Here is a 16,882-nt window from a genome sequence, read left to right as displayed (position 1 = left end):
AACAAATCATATTTGTAACTTCAGTTTGTGTGTGCATGTGTATCTTAAGTGTCACACATGTGTGAGTGCTTTGCTGAGTTTAACAGTTTTCTGCTTCAAATCTCTACTCAGATATTCATAAAGGCATTTCTTTTTTTCTCTCTATGTGTAATGCTAACGTCGATATGAGTGCACAATTGTTTTTTCACAACAGCTACAAATCTTATCCACACATTCAAAAACTAATTTCTCATTTTTATCCCACAGATTTACAAAGGATGATATGCAAACAAAGAAAGCCAAAAACCAAAGATAAACATAATTTCACAAGCTCAAGATGTTATTTGAATGCATAAAAGCACTGTTAATGAAAAACCATCAGAAGCATACGATGCAGTCTGTAGGCATTGTGCAGTTTTTATTTGTCTGTTGAGTATGCAAGATATTATCTAGAAATAATTAGGAAACCACTGAAGTTTACAGGACTCAAAGCACTGTGTGTGGACCCCACTTAAGGGGTGGCCGCAAAACAAAACAACCACGACTGCACACACACACATGCACACCCACACACACACACACACACATGTGCACAGACACATGCAGACACACACGCACTCACTAAGTGAAATGGAGAAACTTGATCATAGTCAAATGATGCATTTTAGGAGTGAATAGTTTTCACTCTGTGGCTCTGACCACTGATACCCATTAGTTGTGCATTACACAGTACATTGCAGATAAGAAGCCTTCATGAGAGTGATCAATACAGTTTAGTGTCCACAGTAAACTGGGCGAGGCAGTCAACACACTGCTGGGTGAGCCATCAGTTGCACTTAGGATCCTTACAAGACAGAGGAGTTTCTTCAGATGGAGGTAAGACAGGCTAAATGTTTTATACATTTATGATCTATTCATAGATGATAATAATATTAACATAAGTTACAAATGCTTGCATATATTACAGTGTATTTTATGTCTAAAAACATACAGAAAAAGAAGTATCTCTATCAAATCTTCATGAGGGAGTAAAACACATTTCAATTGTTTGTTGCAGGCCTCAAAGAAGAATATGTCAGACCTGGAGAGCAGCATGGTCACCATCATCCAAGTGTTTCACAAATACTCGGGTCATAAATGCAAGCTGAAGAAAGCAGAGCTTAAAGCGCTCATCGACAACGAGATGAGTCATTTCATACTGGTAAGTTATGGACCTGAAAGTGTACAAATTGGCATGTTTCTGGCAGCACTTTACAGTATAATTCCTCATAAAAACAACCTTTTACCAAGCATGTGTCATTTTCATGTCTGCTTAGAGACAGCCGTGTGCCACAGTTAATATGTGTGTTGTTGTAAATTAGATCCTTGGATATGTTGACAAAAACTGCACTAATGCTTTGATACTGTTGGTTGTTGGTCCAACACTAACCTAGAGTGAAATATCATGACAGTACTGGATGCTTCATGACAAGATACATCGAAATCTAATGACCAGCCAAAGATACTTTTGGCTTAATACTGAAATAGCGCACTAATGTGACATTTTAGCACACACGTTCAACTGTTAAATTACAGCTTGCTTGTGTTCAGCAATTATTCTGTGCTGACCAGCGGAGTCTGAGATATCACAAAATGGCAAAAGATAAACAACATTCTTCTGTCACCACCTTCAGTATCCAATCATTTTGTTTCCTGGTATTTAATGAGATTTGCAACATTATGGTGTTGCAAGTATGGCCACAGACTTTTGTTAAAAGTTAGTAAGTTATGTTAAATTATAGTTAGTCACTGGCAATGTTTCATGTCTTATTTACTCTTGAATGAACAGAAAATCCAAGAGAACGAAACCCTGGATGAGCTCTTTGCAGACCTCGACCAGAACGGAGACCTGGAGATTGACTTCCAAGAGTTCATTACCCTCATCGCCATGGTCACCTCAGCATGCCATGAACTCTTCATCCCAAACTACCAAAAGAAATAGTTAGCATATGTGCCTTATTATTATTACCCATTAAATTATTACCCATTAAAAATCTGAGGAACACAGAAACAGTGTGTATTTTATTTTTGGTGGGACTGACTACTGGCTATTTGAGAAGATTTTGACCCACATCAGCTAAATTGATTGTGCAGCATATAAAATATATACATGACAGCAACACATAAAGAATCATTCATTCACTATAACATTTGCATACTGCAGAGCTGCAGCGCCAGCTGATTCAGACCTGTATTTCTGGACCTGCGTTTCCTGTCTGATGCCAGCGAGAAAAGTAACAGCAACAGCATGGTGTAGACATGTGACGTTTCCAGTCAAAAGACAAAGATAATATTCACTTTTTTTTGTTGCATGTAAACTACTTGTTGAGTGTCACAACTGCAGGTGCCAGTAGCAACTATATGTAAAATGTTTGGGACTAACAAACTGCTGAGCTGACTTCCCTCCTGTATGTAATATATGTTAATGGACCTGTTCTGACAGTGGCTGAACGTCTCCCCCTTGTGGAGGAGCAGCTTGTTAAATGTGAGTGAGTGAGATTGTGAGTTTTTGAAGTGGTTACAAGCCAGTTGCAGGAGGTGCTTGCATCTAAAAACCAAAACATACACGTCCTGCAGTCCTCAAATAAAACAAGACCTCATAACCTCAGATTAGTTTCCATACAATCCAGGATTTTCTTCCAGGCATCTTCCTGGGCAGCAGCGTGGGGTGCGAGGTGACCTCCCCACAGAGTGATGACTGCAGGAGAAACAAAACAGGCGGCATTTTAGTTATTATTACTTCACACAACAATAGATACTTAATATTACAATCAAGGGTCTCACAGTTAAAATGTAATAAATATACAGTGGGATCTTGGCAGGCTCAAAATGTAATTCTGGGATAAAGCTCACGTTTTTTTGGTTTAACGCTCCACAGCGATGATCTTGAGTTTGGTGAGTAAGGCGGTTCGATCAGGTGACCAGCACCGGGATATGACAGACGGGTAAACAGGTGGGATTTACCTGCAGCTCTCAGAGTCTCCTCGATCTGATGACCAGAAAAATTGTGACTTAACAACTGTAACTGTACAACAAGCCCTAAAACAACTGCGTACAAGAGCAATGAAGTGTATTTAACAGCTAAAAGTGTGTGTTCTTGTCTAACTAGTATTACACAATAAATGCTCTCTTACATCAATGATGTGTTATGTTGGAAATAAAAGGAAAATAAGACAATCTACCACGTTTGCGTTCTCAATGCTTGAAGCACTCAGGTCATCTTCACCCACTATGTACATTAATGGACAAGCAACATTCTCAATCTGCAAAAACACAGGAGATCATTCTGAAGCAGACATTTCATTGATATAAAATATCTATATGCACATTATTTTGACCTTTATGTAATGCATGTGTGTGTATGTGTGTGTGTGTGTCTCAGTGGTGGTTTGTTGAGTCTTTCACATCACCTTCACTTTGGTCTCAGGTAAAAGGTTTGTAGGCAGGGAGATATCTCTAAAACTGACATGGCCTTGGTCATCATATGTCCAATATTTATCGTCACTAAAAAGATAATTTCACAGAAAAAAACACAAATCATATAATTTTTTTCAGTCTCTGGTGAAAGATCAGTCCTAAAATTGTTGAAAATAACCTCAATGATACTAATTTCCTGCTGGACACACAACTAAACAGTGTTACTCAGATAGCAAATTTACAAAATCCAGGCTATATTCCAGAGAAGTTTATTTTTACACAATCTCAACCAATAAGACATTTAGAATAACAATCAGTTAACAGTTAGCGTCTAAGATTAAAATTAGTACTTGAGTCTGAAGTAACACACATCATAATAGATAAATTCAATCTTAAATTACAATTTACCTTTCAAATTGTTCAAACCTGCCATCTGAGTCTGAGAGCCTGATGGTACTTCCAATTGGTCCGTTGATACAAATCACACAGGAAGGCTGGAGAGGAGAATATAAATTGTGAACTTCAAAACTTAATAAAATGTACAGTTAATTTTCTATTTCCAAACATTCAGTTATGTTGTCTTCATACCTACATATTCTAAATGGAAATATGTGGGCTATGTGTTGATCAGACTGTAAAATTTAGAAACAGACATTGAACTCTCTGACGTACTTTGACACCGTACTCAGTGGCAATTCGAAGAGTCAAGTAGACTCCGAAGGAGAGACCAATGATCCCAATTCTGTTGGCACAGACCTGATGATGATCTTGAAGTAGTTGGAAAGCTGACTGTCCAAACAGAACAAACAAGATATTTTAAGGGAATGAGAAAACAATTAAGGGAAATATGAGCTTTTATTAAAGGGGCACTCCGCCAATTTTACACACAAAGTTCAGTTTACACATCATGAGGATTACTGCTCAGCTTGTGAAAACCAGATTGGGCTTGAAGCTTTACATTTTTAATGAAAAGATTTACAAACTGAAGTTTTTGGAGTTAGAGAGAAGTGGGCATTAAGGGAGAGAGAGTATAATGAAAGGAAGCTATTGAGGGAAATGTATGAGCCAGTGTTTTTGGAGCTTGAGCCTTACTAGCGACTAGAATCAGGATATCTCAGCCTCTGTTGCTTCAACTTTGACTGTTCTTTTTAAAAATCTGTGTCTAACAAGTCCACCAACATTATGGAAGTGCAATAGTAAATCGCTGGTGTACCCCTCTCAGCGAGTGTTGCAGAAAACAATGAACAGAGCATAAAATAACATAAAGCCTTACCTTGAAATATGCATCACCAACATTGATGCTATTCTGTGGGGCAGGTAAGTCTTTGTGCCCAAAGTAGGCGAGGGAAAGGCTAGCATAACCCCTGGATGCAAACAGGGCGGAGCGGTACTCTACTAGTCCTCCACCCATTCCCCACAGGTCCAGCATGGCTGGAAACGGGCCTGGACCTGCCGGGAATAAGTGCAAGAGGTCAGAGAGGACACTACTTTTTCAAGCAAATCTTAAAATTTGTGAGTGAATGCATAAAATCGTGTGCTCACCGGGCGGTAAGAATAAGGTTCCTACAACTCCATTTTGGCGAACATCTATTCTCTTTACGCCTGGTGCCACATACCAGCGCTCAGTAGTCACAGCAGCCAGCTCAGTGCTCTGTTGCTCACTGGGTGACACGTGGCCCTCCAGTAAGGACATGTGCACCACGTATGGAGTCTCTACGTTTTTTTTCCTCAGCCTGTGTGAAAAAAGCACAATTATGTCAAAAAACTCTCATCAATCATTAACTATTTCTAGCAACAATAACAAGCATTTGAGTTTGGTAGCGTGCTTCCACTCCGGTATTGTTCAAGACCAAATCTGTGTGAGCAAATCCTGGGATTCACAACAATTAAATGAACATGATCTCTTATAGATTTGACAAACATGCTGTATTCAAATGAACCTAAATTCTATTACAGGTGGTGGCTGGAGGGATAGAGGGAAAGAGTGATTGTAGTAGCAAGGTTTCAGTGCTAAACACTCATAAATCTGAGAGTTAGTTTCAAAATAATCTTGTTCAGCTCTCAGTGAGCCTTTTTTCTTCACCTGCCTCAAACCTTCTCGTCCCCCCAGAGCCGGCTGTAGTGCCCAGAAGAGTCCCATTGGCTCACAGCCCAAATACGAACCCCCGACTGATTGATCTCTGGCCACTATTGGAGAGAAAAGGACACAGAGGGAGAAGAGACTAAATCAACATCCTACATAAAAGTCCAACTGGTTAATATAATTTGATTTCTAAAAGGTGCCTGCACAATGAACTGATTACTTACTTTCATCAGTCATTATTTAAAACTATAATTAAGTCACAACTGCAAACACTTTGTTCATCTTCTGCTCTTTTCAAATAATTTAGTATTCAGTAACTATATGTTATTCAATAATTAAATAAAATCCTGTTTTAATACTTGTTTTCTGTTATTCTGTTTTCCAATATTTATTGGAACCAGCATTTTAACTGTATATAATTTGACAATAGTGTCTTTTTTCAGTTATTGTAACATGTTAATATATTACATTTTTGGTCTTTAAATGATCACAAAAGCATTATAATCCATCAGTGAATATACTGTAGTACAAAACTCAGTGTGACTCACAGTTGATAGTACCATCTGCATTTGTATTATAGTGGGCAAATGACTCCCACAGGTCCCCATCTTCACTGTGCATTTGTGCACAGACTGTAACTGGACAGTGTGGTGTCAGGAAACGTCCTTTAACGCTGATGTGTTCATCTATGAGGGCACGAGCAGGTGTGGCTGTCAATACGGGGGCTTGTCTATAGCTGCTCCTCCATCGAACTGCACCTACAGGAAGAATGAAAATATACTTGTAATGTTTAGCTCTATGAAGATTCACAGAGGACACAATGTTGTAAAAGCTCTTATGTCAAGGTGTCAGATTTTGTATCAAAAGTAGGATAAAATCCAACAGTATCAAGGTGCTTTGCTGCCACAGTGTTATTCTTGATATTCTTACCAAATGGTGCCAAAGCAAGAAATTTTATAGTGTCATAATTAGAGCTGCGATGATTACTTGATTAATCGATTAGTTTCCAACTATGAAATTAATTGCCATCTATTTTGATGATCAATTCATTGTTTGGAGTCATTTTTGAAGAAAAAATGTTCAAATTCATTTACTCCGGCTTCTTAAATGTGAATATTTTCTGGTTTCTTTAGTCTTCTATGACACTAAACTGCATATCTCTGGTTGTGGACTGTTGTGGATGAAACAAGACATTTGAGGACATGACCTTGGGCTATGGGAACAGTGATTTTTCACCATTTTCTGACATTTTATGGACCAAACAACCAATTGATTAATTGAGAAACTAATCAACAGAATAATTGATAATGAAAATAAATGTTAGATGCAGCGCTAATCATAATAAGTGCCATATTTATAAGGAAATCCTTTTAAAAGAATCAAAGGTCAGAGCCGCTGTTTCTTGGACTATGACCTAACTGTACAGTAAAACCTTACTAACTAATAGCGTAGATTAACAGAAGACTTAGTGATGCCAAATACATTAGCTCTTTTGTGGATACGGCAATCTACAATGAAAATTACAAATGTGGTAATACCTACAACATATTTCCTGTCCCCTCTCCAGCCTTTGCTTTATAGCAAGTTTAATTATTGTCACTGAAAAGCTGAAACATGTTCCTGGGGTTTTCTGACCATATTCTAAAATATATGGTTATCTGTCCTGGATGGTCATATTTAAACAGCCTGTCATATCAACGAAGATAAAACATCCAGCATAAGATGCATCTATATCCTATGAACAGACTAAAAATGAAAATCTCACTTCTGTATTATATGATCCATATTAAATGTAGTGCAATTCTTTTTGCTGCAATGATGACACAAAATGGAAAAAATTCAAGTGGGGGTTCACTTGATCTGAAGTTTCCATGTATGAGGAAGGGCTGACATAGTGAGAGTATTGGGGACAACAGACCATCGTCACAGGACTCAACACCTTTCATTTATTAGGTTCAGGGCATAAAACAATATGTGACAGCAGTTCAAACACCTTTGTTACAACATGGCAGTCCCAATTCCTATTGTATGTAATGATTTGATGAAGCTAAACTTCAAAATGCTCCAAATTGTGTACAATTTCACTGAATAGAACATGTGTCTTAGTTTGACAATCCTCAACAGGTGTTATAAAGCATTTTGTAACATTTCAGTCATTAATCATTTGTTTCAGTGAGCAGCTGAGAGTCTGAGGATCTGGGAGTTCTACCAGAAGCAGCATGTCAGACAGTCAGGGGAAACTCCATGAACAAAGACAAATAGTACAACCTTCATGCATGAACAGTAGTTGTAGAGATGCAGAATCATGTGAGCAGATTTACTCAGGGTCAAAGTCAATTTCACTGCAACACAGACCCGGCTCTTCAAATAACCCATTTAAAAACACACAAAACAATATTCTTACCTGCTGTATGATGCAAACATGTCAGCCTCCTGTGTAGAGTGATGCACGGGATCATTTTCATGTCTATGAGCTGCCGTAGTGTTACCATACTCAGGGTTGCCCTCACCATTATGTTGTCACTGTCAGCCCTAGAGATTGAAATAACTAAAGATCAAATACCAACATGCATAAAACAATGCTGTGCTATGTCTATCTAGTGAAATAAGGTAGTTCTGCCCACAGAGGTGCAGAGTTGAATATTAAACCTTACAGCTGATCCCAGGGTGAAATGTACACTCTGCTGCCAGGATTTGCCTGACTGAGAACTTCTCTTCTGTTAGAAATTAACCTCAGACCTTTGTCCTGCATAACTCCGCAGCCTATAGTTACATAAGAAAACACGTGCTGCCTGGCAACCAGTCAAGTCCTGAAAAATGGGGATTTGTCCAGTTTGCTTGCAGGTTTGAGCCTGTTTTTTTATGCCAGTTTAATAAAAAACATTTTACGACTTATGACTACTAGATTCATAACTCAAACTATAAACATTACATTCTGCTTTGACTCGCCCTTCAGCAATTTGTATCTGAATTTGAATGTAAATGGCTTGTTATGAATGAATGTAGTTTTATTATTTAGTTCAGCTACAACTACACACAGTTGATGCCTTTTACACAACTTTTACTGTATGATGGTTCAGATCCTTTACTTAAAAACCCTCCAAACATGTTTTAAGACATAAAAATACTTGGGTTTGGATAATTATTTATATCTGATTTGGTTTTTCCACCAAAATGTTCTGTTTGAATTTTTAAAAAAAATACATCTACTCCTTCTCCAACATTGACAAATCCAGAATCTATAAATATGTAAATAGTATTCATTTCAAAAGTTTAACTGCTGAAAACAAGATGTCTCCTACTTCACTGTAAAGTTAATTCTCACTGTTTGTGCACTGTAGGCTTCAAGTTTCCACATCACATTTGTGTAAGTTGAACACTGGACCACGATTGGTTCCAAATTAGTTGTGATTTCATAAACCATGCTGGTAGGTAAAGTGGTAAAGTGAGATTTAAGATAAGCACGGAGGTATAGATGAATGTGTGAACATGCACAGATCTGCTGAACTCTCCACCAAAAGCAAAACATGACAAAACATGTTGAGAACAACTCTGACGACTGGCCCGACGCTTTCGACAGTATTAGCATTTATTGGACACAATGTCTAAAGAATTTAATAAATTCTTTGGGAAATTGCTGGAGCAGACAGCAGACTAACCCTAACCCCTAAATTTACAGTGAATCTTTTTCGGGCTACATTCATGAAATACCTTAACTTAGCATTTATAGTCCACCTAACTGTTAGAGAAAGTTCGTGCTGAAAACTTAAACTCCAGGCTGGATCCAAACCTAGCCTAAATCTTTTTAAATTCTAGGATGGCGAAGTCATGACCCGCCCTACTCTGCCTCTGATTGGCTAGTACTCGTTACCTTCGTTGGTTGGGTTGGTTAGAATCATAGACTGTATAGAATTAGGGTAAGAATATGAGGATAAGCCAATCAGAGGCAGAGTAGGGCGAGTCGTGACCTCGCCATCCTAGGAAAAACAAAATCGCTTATGTACCGTGACGTGTTCACCGTCATCTCTTCAAGTCTGAGAGGCTCTGGACTGCGAGGGGACAAAGATGCGGTCTGAGACGGGACTGAAGACCCACAGTGTTTCCATTGAGATAAATTGAAATCCCAGATCCTGTCACTCATTTCAACGTGTTTTTCTGTACGGTTCTAAAGGTTTTGATATATACACGTCTGCTGCTTTAAACAGTTCGGTGAGATTTCCCCTTTCGCCTACATGAACAGCTAAACACCGCTAATATACTCACATTAAATCATCAACTGAGGACCTTGACATCGTAGACAGACAAAAACAACCTTTGCCCGTCTACTTTAGCGGATTATAATAAACAATTCCAAGTTATAAAGCCTATAGGTCAGTTATTCTGTGTGTAGCCTACATTATAACTCACTACATCAATTAATTTTTACAACAAAAGTGAAAAAAGCAAACGTCATCAAAAGTAAATATTTTACCTGGCCTATTATTATTATTATTATTATTATTATTATTATTATTATTATTATTATTATTATCATCATCATTATTATTATGTGAATGTGTGTGTGTGTGTGTGTGTGTGTGTGTGTGTGTGTGTGTATTTCTATATTTTTAAACTTTGCTTTAACCCTTTACCAGGCACTCCATTTTTGTGCACAAGTCTGGTAATAACGTACCCAAAATAAAAAGGTTACTCATTTTAAATCTTTAAATTTTACAACAAAAAAGTTAGAATGAGTATAAGTGACCCTGAAAATAATGCCACCAAGGCTAAAGTGTTCCGTGGGGGGGGGGGGGGGGGGGGGGGGGGGCAGTGTTGCTTAACAGGTTTAAACGATTTTATCACGTCGATCAATTGCTTTTATGCTGATATTAAGCACCTTGAACTGCCATTGTGTATGAAAAGTGCTACACAAATAAAACTGACTTGACTTAGACACATCTCACTCACACATACCATACACGTTCACATATAGCATAATACTATCTTCAATAGTACAAAGACAACATGACTTTGCGTGAGAAAGAATGAGTATGTCATTATCATTTGTATTTTCTTCTTCAGTATGTTTGATTCTCATTTCATGAATTGCTTTGATTAAATCTTATTTTGAAAAGGCGATTTATTGCAACCGCCGGAAACGGGGAAAGAACTTCAAAATAAATGTCCCTCTTGCGTAGTAAGAAAAAAACAGCATATTTAGTTCAGAATTAGAATAAAATCAAATGCAACGTGGACTCCGAGAATATAGACATTATTCAATAGCGTGTTAGACATTTTCTCCATCAGTTGTGCTGCAGAGAACTAATTCAGCAGCATTTCTCATGTATTTGACACTGAAAATAATTCTTTAGCTGGTAAGTTTTACTTCTGGGTTCACCACAATGACTTCCGTGTTTTCAACCAAGGTTTGGCCAGTCCATCACAAGGCCCGGTTTAGCGGAGTTGTAAACACAGTAAGCAACCGACGGGATTATCGTTGAAACGGCTCATTCTTTATGGTTCAGGTCTGTATCTGTGTTTCTGAGTTTCTGAAACTGCTGCTCGTAAAGAAACCCGCCATGTTTTAGCTAACATGATGTAACCAGTCGCTAATCCTCCGTGTTGATGTGCCGTTAGTCGGTAGAAGAGACCTCATAGTTACTGCCAGTCGGTTAGTTAGGTTAAATGTCTGAGCTGCCTTGGCTTTTATTAGTATTTTGACTGAATGTCATAACGGGCTTTGTGTAATTTAGCCAACCACAAAACAGCGTTAACACCGTGTAGCCGCTTAACGTTAATAGTTGAGTGTGTGTTGGTGGGCAGTTAACTAGCTGCGGTTATTAGCCTGCTCCTGACGTTAAATATGAAGTAATCCTATGTAACACAGTCAGAGATAGTTACATCAGGGTAAGACTCACTCCACATTTAGGACACTTTCCTTCTCTATGACGTCGTGTCATCCACTGGTACTGAACTGGCTCAATATTTATCTAACATTACAGCACTCCCAGCCCAGTTTGTGCCTTTCATGCAATTGTTACCACCATGAATTCAGCCTAAAAGATCATTAACCGATTATATTTAAACAATATTGAAATTGTGAAAATATTGTAGGGATGACTATTGGTACTTTCACAAAATATTTACACAATGAGAGGTTTGATTAATAATCATCAGCAATGTGGATATAATGACTAAGTCGGTAACAGACGGTCTGCAGATGACACTTTCTATGATCAACTCACAGAAGTCTTGAAAGAGTGCAATCTCAACAAAGAATTATTACTTATGGGTGATTTTAATGTGAACTGGGAGGATAAAACTAAGAGGAAAAAACTAAAAATGATCACAGAGAAATTCCAACTAGAACAACTAGTAAAAGGCCTAACTAGGATTGCAAAATGCTCCAGTACACAAATTGATCTGATATTTACCAACAAACCAGAAAGAATAACTAAAAGTTATAATTTAATCACTGGCTTATCAGATCATACCCTAACCCTATGTGCAAGAAAACTGACTAAAAGTAGATTTAAGACTACAGCAACTAAGACAATGATCCTTCAATGCATACCCAGAACTAAGCAAGAAGAATTTACCAATGAAATTAACAGCTTGATGGATGGGATGATGTACTGTCCTCTGATGATCTGGACTATGGCTATGATACTTTTACTCACAGAATCAACTCTGTGAGGGAAAGATTTAATGTGAGGATACAGATAAAATCTAAAAATAAAAACAATTTAATGACAATTTGTGGAAACTAGTGAAATCTAGAGATGCTGCAGTAAGGAAGGCAATTAAAACTAGAAGAGACACTGACATGCTGATTTATAAACGTTTAAGGAACAAATTTATCCAAGAGCTAAGAGAAGCTAAATCTCATTTTTATCTCAATATTTTGAATGAGGCAAAAGGCAACAGTAAATTGATCTGGAAAAACATTGATAATCTCACAAGGAGGGACCCAAAATTTTAAACTCAAAGTCCAGGGAAAGTTAATTGAAGATCATCTTACTGTTGCTTCTGTCTTAAATAATTTTTCCTTGAGTCTGTAAATGAGTTAGGAAAAAAAATTACGAAAAGGAAACTGGATATTGTTCCTATGGATGCTACACGCCAGGTTTTCGAGCTGGTAGAAACTAATGAGTTACAAGTAAACAAAATCATCAGCTGTAAGAGATGCTTTCCAATTTGAAACCATGTTTGTCAAATCACACAAAAATATTTTAACTCTCCCTATTGCTCATTTAATTAACTTGTCTTTTAAACACAGCTCCTTTCCTGATGACTGGAAATGTGCCATTTTCACACCTATTTTTAAATCTGGAGACTGCATTGAAGCCAGTAACTACAGACCAAGAAGTATACTGCCAGTACTCTCAAAGGTTGCTGAGAAAGTTGTCATTAAACAACTGACAACATTTCTTAATATAAGCAATTTTGGTCTACATTGTATGCAATTTGGCTTTATTCCACTGAAACAGCTACCTTGCACTTAATAGAGCAAATTAAATCAAGACTTTACAAAGGAGGAGTAGTTGGTGCTGTGTTTTTAGATCTGCGTAAAGCATTCAACACAGTCAATCATGATCTTTTAATATCGAAACTCACTAAATTTAACTTCTCATCTAGAGCATTGGCATGGATGTCTTCATATTTATCTAATAGGAGACAATGTGTTAAAGTTGGTGACACACTGTCCAGTACCATGAAGTGCACAATGCGTGTTCCACAAGGGTCGGTGTTAGGTCCCCTATTATTTAGCCTATATATTAATGATCTCTCTCAACAGTGTCATGATGCAGAGCTACAAATGTATGCAGATGACACCGTTGTGTACACACATGCAAAAACAGCTGAGTTAGCTGCTGCAAAGCTAACAATTGCATTGGAGATGATCACACATTGGCTTGATCAATCATGTCTGAGTCTAAATGTAAACAAGACAAAGGGTATGTTTTTCTCTAAGACTATGGTACAACTTCCTAACACCGATATTTTCATCAAGGGTGAAAAAATTGACATAGTTACTGATTTTAAATATCTTGGTGTGACACTGGATCCAAATTTGAACTTAAAGAAACATGTTAAAAAAACGGTTAAAACCATAAAGTACAACTTAGCAAATTTTAGACATATTAGAAACTGTCTCTCTTTGGACGCAGCCAAGATATTTATGCAAGCTATGATTCTTTCCCATATGTCTTATTGCATCACATGTTGGGGGCAGGCTAGAGAAACCGCCATAAGACCTCTTGAGTCCTTATATAAACAAACTCTAAAAACTCTGGAAAAAAAGCCAATGCATTTCCATCACTGTAGGGTACTGGAGAAATACAATTTACTGAGCTTTGAGGATTTTAGATAATTCTCAAATTTGTGCCTAGTTTATAAAATTTTAAATGATTTGGCCCCTCCTCCACTATGTGACTTTGTGTCCACTCGCTCAGTAAGTTCTATTAGATCCTCCAGAATATCCTCTATACAAGATTGTACCATTTCGTCGCACTGCATATGGGCAGTCAGCTTTCTCTGTGAAAGCCACAACTCAGTGGAACGCCCTACCTGATGATATGAAGAACTGTAGTTCAATCAATACATTCAAGGCCAAATTAAAAAAATCCACTAAAGACCAATCAGCTGTGTAACCATTGAGTCTAAACTCCATCTATGGTCTTGATTTAAATTTGACAAGTTCTAATTGACATTGTGGGTGTATGTGATGTGCTGTGTGTAGTTTTGTATTTTGTATTTTGTATGGTGCGTTTTGTGTGTGTGTTTTTTTTTTTGTTGTTTTTGTTTTTTTGCTTTGTACTGTTTGTTGTTGTGCTGTTGTATGTTTTTTGTTGGGGACTACAGATGCAAACTAGCTTCAAGCTAACTCTGGTGCAGTGCATCTTCAATGTTTCAAACTGCACCCTGTCCCAGTCAATAAATAAATAAATCAATCAAACAAGGCAAATAATAGAACAGCTAGAATGGTCTATCACGATAGTACAATAACCAAAATCTAAGACGATATGTAGTCTCATATCATGATATCAATATAATATTGATATACTGCCCAGCCCTATTCTGAAGGTATTTCCACAATCCCCAAATACTCTTCTAGCCATCTGGATGAAAAAATATTTCACCTGCTGAATCATGAGAAAGATTTTTAGTTAAAAATCTTCTTTATTTTGTGGCTGACTGATTTTTTTTCTTTTTTTAATCCAGATGGTTAGTCTGTCTGTCTTTATCCTTTTCTTAAGAGAACATTGCAAAGCTCTACCCTTGATTTCAATGTATTGATTACATTCCTGGCCTGTTGATAATGACTAGTAATTGACTCCGGGGGTGGGGGTAAAAAAGGACTGTTTGCACTGCTAAACTAATCACATGCCTTTCACTCACCAAATGCTTCAAGAACAAAATACCTTCATAATTTTAAGTGTCAAGCAATCATTACAAGCTAACAGAGGTTAGCGCCCCTTTCGAAGTATCCTTGCTCCATCTGTGAAGATGAGAAAATGACTGTTGATAAGTTACTTTACAGCAATGCAGTAGGCTTAATAGTTTCAAAAAAACTGCTGTAATCTGACGTTTTTTGTCCTATTTCTGTGTAATAAATCTGGTGCATGAAGGTTTTAAACCCAAGAAATGAAATGTGATAATGCTTTTTATTAAGCTTAACTGTCTTTTGTCTGTATTTTTGTTTCAGATTTTTTGAGCTCACACTCTGAATGGGCCAGCTGGTAACATCCTTTGGGCCTCTACGTGTAATATCAGTCCACGATGACCGGTAACTTCCGTAGCTACATTTGGGACCCAGTCCTCATTGTGAGTCAGATTGTGCTGATGCAGTGCATCTACTACAGCTTCCTGGGCCTGTGGTTGGCAGGAGTGGACAGTCTGGTGCAAACTAGTCGGTCACTGGACCAGATCTTTAGCTATGAAGTAAGTTATGGGATCCATTTTGTCTGTGTAACCTGTTTTTTTTGTGCCAAATTTGTGTGCTCCTGAAATGGTATTCAAATCTTTGCTGTGCTTTGGCAGGCTCTTGGTTTTGCAACAATACAGGGCAGGCTCTCAATGATGGCGTTCATATTGAATTCACTTACCTGGTAAGAGACGTCTTCAGTCTTTTCTCTGCACATCAAAGAGATGCTGTTTGTTTAAGTATCTTATGAGACAACCCTTATTAAAGGGTGTTAAGTATTTATTCACTCCTGCACAAGTGAAGGATTTCCACCAGTAGAACTAAACACTGTTGTAACAGTTCTTAATTTAGATTAAGTAAAAAATATTGTAGTCATTTATTTTAATTTCTATAGATCTGGTGTGTAGCAAGACCTGAACTTTAACAACTCTGAAGGTGGATCTTTGTATCTACAGGAATCTTATCTGAAAGCAGAGGACTGCGTTGTTGATAACATAGTTTTTATGTCTCGTTGTTCCTGCAGCGCACTTGGTCTGTGGTTCTTCGTCCGTCGAGGGAAACAGTGCCTGGACTTCACAGTCACTGTGCACTTCTTCCACATGATTGGCTGCTGGATCTATAATGCTCATCTTCCAGGTGCCCTGTCCTGGTGGCTCGTCAATGTGGCCTGCATGGCATTGATGGCTGTAATTGGAGAGTACCTGTGCATGCGGACTGAGCTCAGGGCTATTCCAGTCAATAGTGGACCCAAATCTAACCTTTGAATTTTTGTTGACGCCACGCTGAAAATTGGTGGACGCTTAACCCTCGAGGAACTTGCTCAGAGAAGGTTTTTCGCTGCTGGCAAAAGAAATGGAACATGAACCGCCATCAGCATATATATATATATATACATATATATATATATATATATATATATATATTGGATTGAACGTCAAGTGATTCACCAGATGAACTGACCTATTTATTCATAACTGTCCATTAAATGTTGGACAGTATTAACTGTGTAGCATATTAAGATACAGATTTTAAGGCTTATCAAAAGAGACGTCAGTTTACACCCTTCTCTCAACCGGATGACTATAGCTTTTTGTTAGTAATTCTTATTTTGTGAGTGTTAATATTCAGTACATTAGCATGAACATCCTATTGCCTCATCTAAAGACATTTTAAGATTGATGATATTTGTTCTCTTTTTACACCCATAGGAAATCTTCAGAGCAAATATGAGAGAGCAAATGTCAACAACAGACAGTGTTGCTCTCTCTTTGCATTGGTATAATTACAAGGTGGCCGCGTTGGCAAACAAACATCATGGTTGCTATGTTATGTAAAGGATACTTTGGTTTTAAAATTAAAATCTTCCACTTACACCTCACTGCAATTTAGAGATGCCAACGTGCAGATTTACCGAGTGAAGCTTTTAATCATTTTTCTCATAGCTGCATCTAAAAGTG

The 16,882-nt window shown here is 37.7% G+C and overlaps 3 protein-coding genes across 7 annotated transcripts; 2 read left to right on the top strand and 1 right to left on the bottom strand.

Annotated features, from left to right (window-relative positions):
- The first annotated feature begins 1,011 nt into the window (after window positions 1-1,011).
- Window positions 1,012-1,960, top strand: LOC121894211 (protein S100-B-like). Its single transcript, XM_042406638.1, has 2 exons — window positions 1,012-1,180; window positions 1,808-1,960. The coding sequence occupies exons 1-2, from the start codon at window positions 1,052-1,054 to the stop codon at window positions 1,958-1,960; spliced, it is 282 nt and encodes a 93-aa protein (XP_042262572.1). The 5' UTR covers window positions 1,012-1,051.
- A 59-nt stretch (window positions 1,961-2,019) lies between these two features.
- On the bottom strand, window positions 2,020-11,751 carry LOC121894207 (bile acid-CoA:amino acid N-acyltransferase-like). Of its 5 annotated transcripts, none has more exons than XM_042406634.1 (12): window positions 11,416-11,751; window positions 7,923-8,050; window positions 6,067-6,276; window positions 5,523-5,622; window positions 4,978-5,168; window positions 4,709-4,884; window positions 4,108-4,224; window positions 3,844-3,929; window positions 3,429-3,522; window positions 3,201-3,281; window positions 2,872-3,007; window positions 2,020-2,716 (listed from the first exon to the last, which is right to left on the bottom strand). In XM_042406634.1, the coding sequence occupies exons 2-12, from the start codon at window positions 8,029-8,031 to the stop codon at window positions 2,616-2,618; spliced, it is 1,401 nt and encodes a 466-aa protein (XP_042262568.1). In that variant the 5' UTR covers window positions 8,032-8,050; window positions 11,416-11,751; the 3' UTR covers window positions 2,020-2,615. The 5 variants fall into 5 exon arrangements, with proteins under 5 accessions (XP_042262568.1, XP_042262567.1, XP_042262566.1 ...); XM_042406633.1 differs by lacking the exon at window positions 11,416-11,751 and adding an exon at window positions 9,259-9,324; XM_042406632.1 differs by lacking the exon at window positions 11,416-11,751 and adding an exon at window positions 9,230-9,302.
- Window positions 10,881-16,798, top strand: sys1 (SYS1 golgi trafficking protein). Its single transcript, XM_042406637.1, has 4 exons — window positions 10,881-11,022; window positions 15,207-15,442; window positions 15,542-15,609; window positions 15,949-16,798. Exons 2-4 carry the CDS (start codon window positions 15,281-15,283, stop codon window positions 16,187-16,189), a joined length of 471 nt encoding a protein of 156 aa, XP_042262571.1. The 5' UTR covers window positions 10,881-11,022; window positions 15,207-15,280; the 3' UTR covers window positions 16,190-16,798.
- The last annotated feature ends 84 nt before the right edge of the window (window positions 16,799-16,882 follow it).

Source organism: Thunnus maccoyii, chromosome 3 (assembly GCF_910596095.1).
Source record: "Thunnus maccoyii chromosome 3, fThuMac1.1, whole genome shotgun sequence".
NCBI lineage: Eukaryota > Metazoa > Chordata > Actinopteri > Scombriformes > Scombridae > Thunnus > Thunnus maccoyii.
The sequence above is the reverse complement of the archived record's forward strand: the minus strand, read 5'-3'. Positions and strand labels throughout refer to the sequence as shown.

Excerpts from the sequence above, each read along its gene's own strand:
- LOC121894211 (XM_042406638.1), top strand. The coding sequence starts at position 1,052 with ATGTCAGACCTGGAGAGCAGCATGGTCACCATCATCCAAGTGTTTCAC. Across the intron at positions 1,181-1,807 it reads AGATGAGTCATTTCATACTG|AAAATCCAAGAGAACGAAAC; the intron begins GTAAGTTATGGA and ends TTGAATGAACAG.
- LOC121894207 (XM_042406631.1), bottom strand. The coding sequence starts at position 8,270 with ATGCAGGACAAAGGTCTGAGGTTAATTTCTAACAGAAGAGAAGTTCTC. Across the intron at positions 5,169-5,522 it reads GGGGGACGAGAAGGTTTGAG|GCTGAGGAAAAAAAACGTAG; the intron begins GCAGGTGAAGAA and ends TTTTTCACACAG. Across the intron at positions 3,008-3,200 it reads GCATTGAGAACGCAAACGTG|ATCGAGGAGACTCTGAGAGC; the intron begins GTAGATTGTCTT and ends TCTGGTCATCAG.
- sys1 (XM_042406637.1), top strand. The coding sequence starts at position 15,281 with ATGACCGGTAACTTCCGTAGCTACATTTGGGACCCAGTCCTCATTGTG. Across the intron at positions 15,443-15,541 it reads ACCAGATCTTTAGCTATGAA|GCTCTTGGTTTTGCAACAAT; the intron begins GTAAGTTATGGG and ends GTGCTTTGGCAG. Across the intron at positions 15,610-15,948 it reads ATATTGAATTCACTTACCTG|CGCACTTGGTCTGTGGTTCT; the intron begins GTAAGAGACGTC and ends TTGTTCCTGCAG.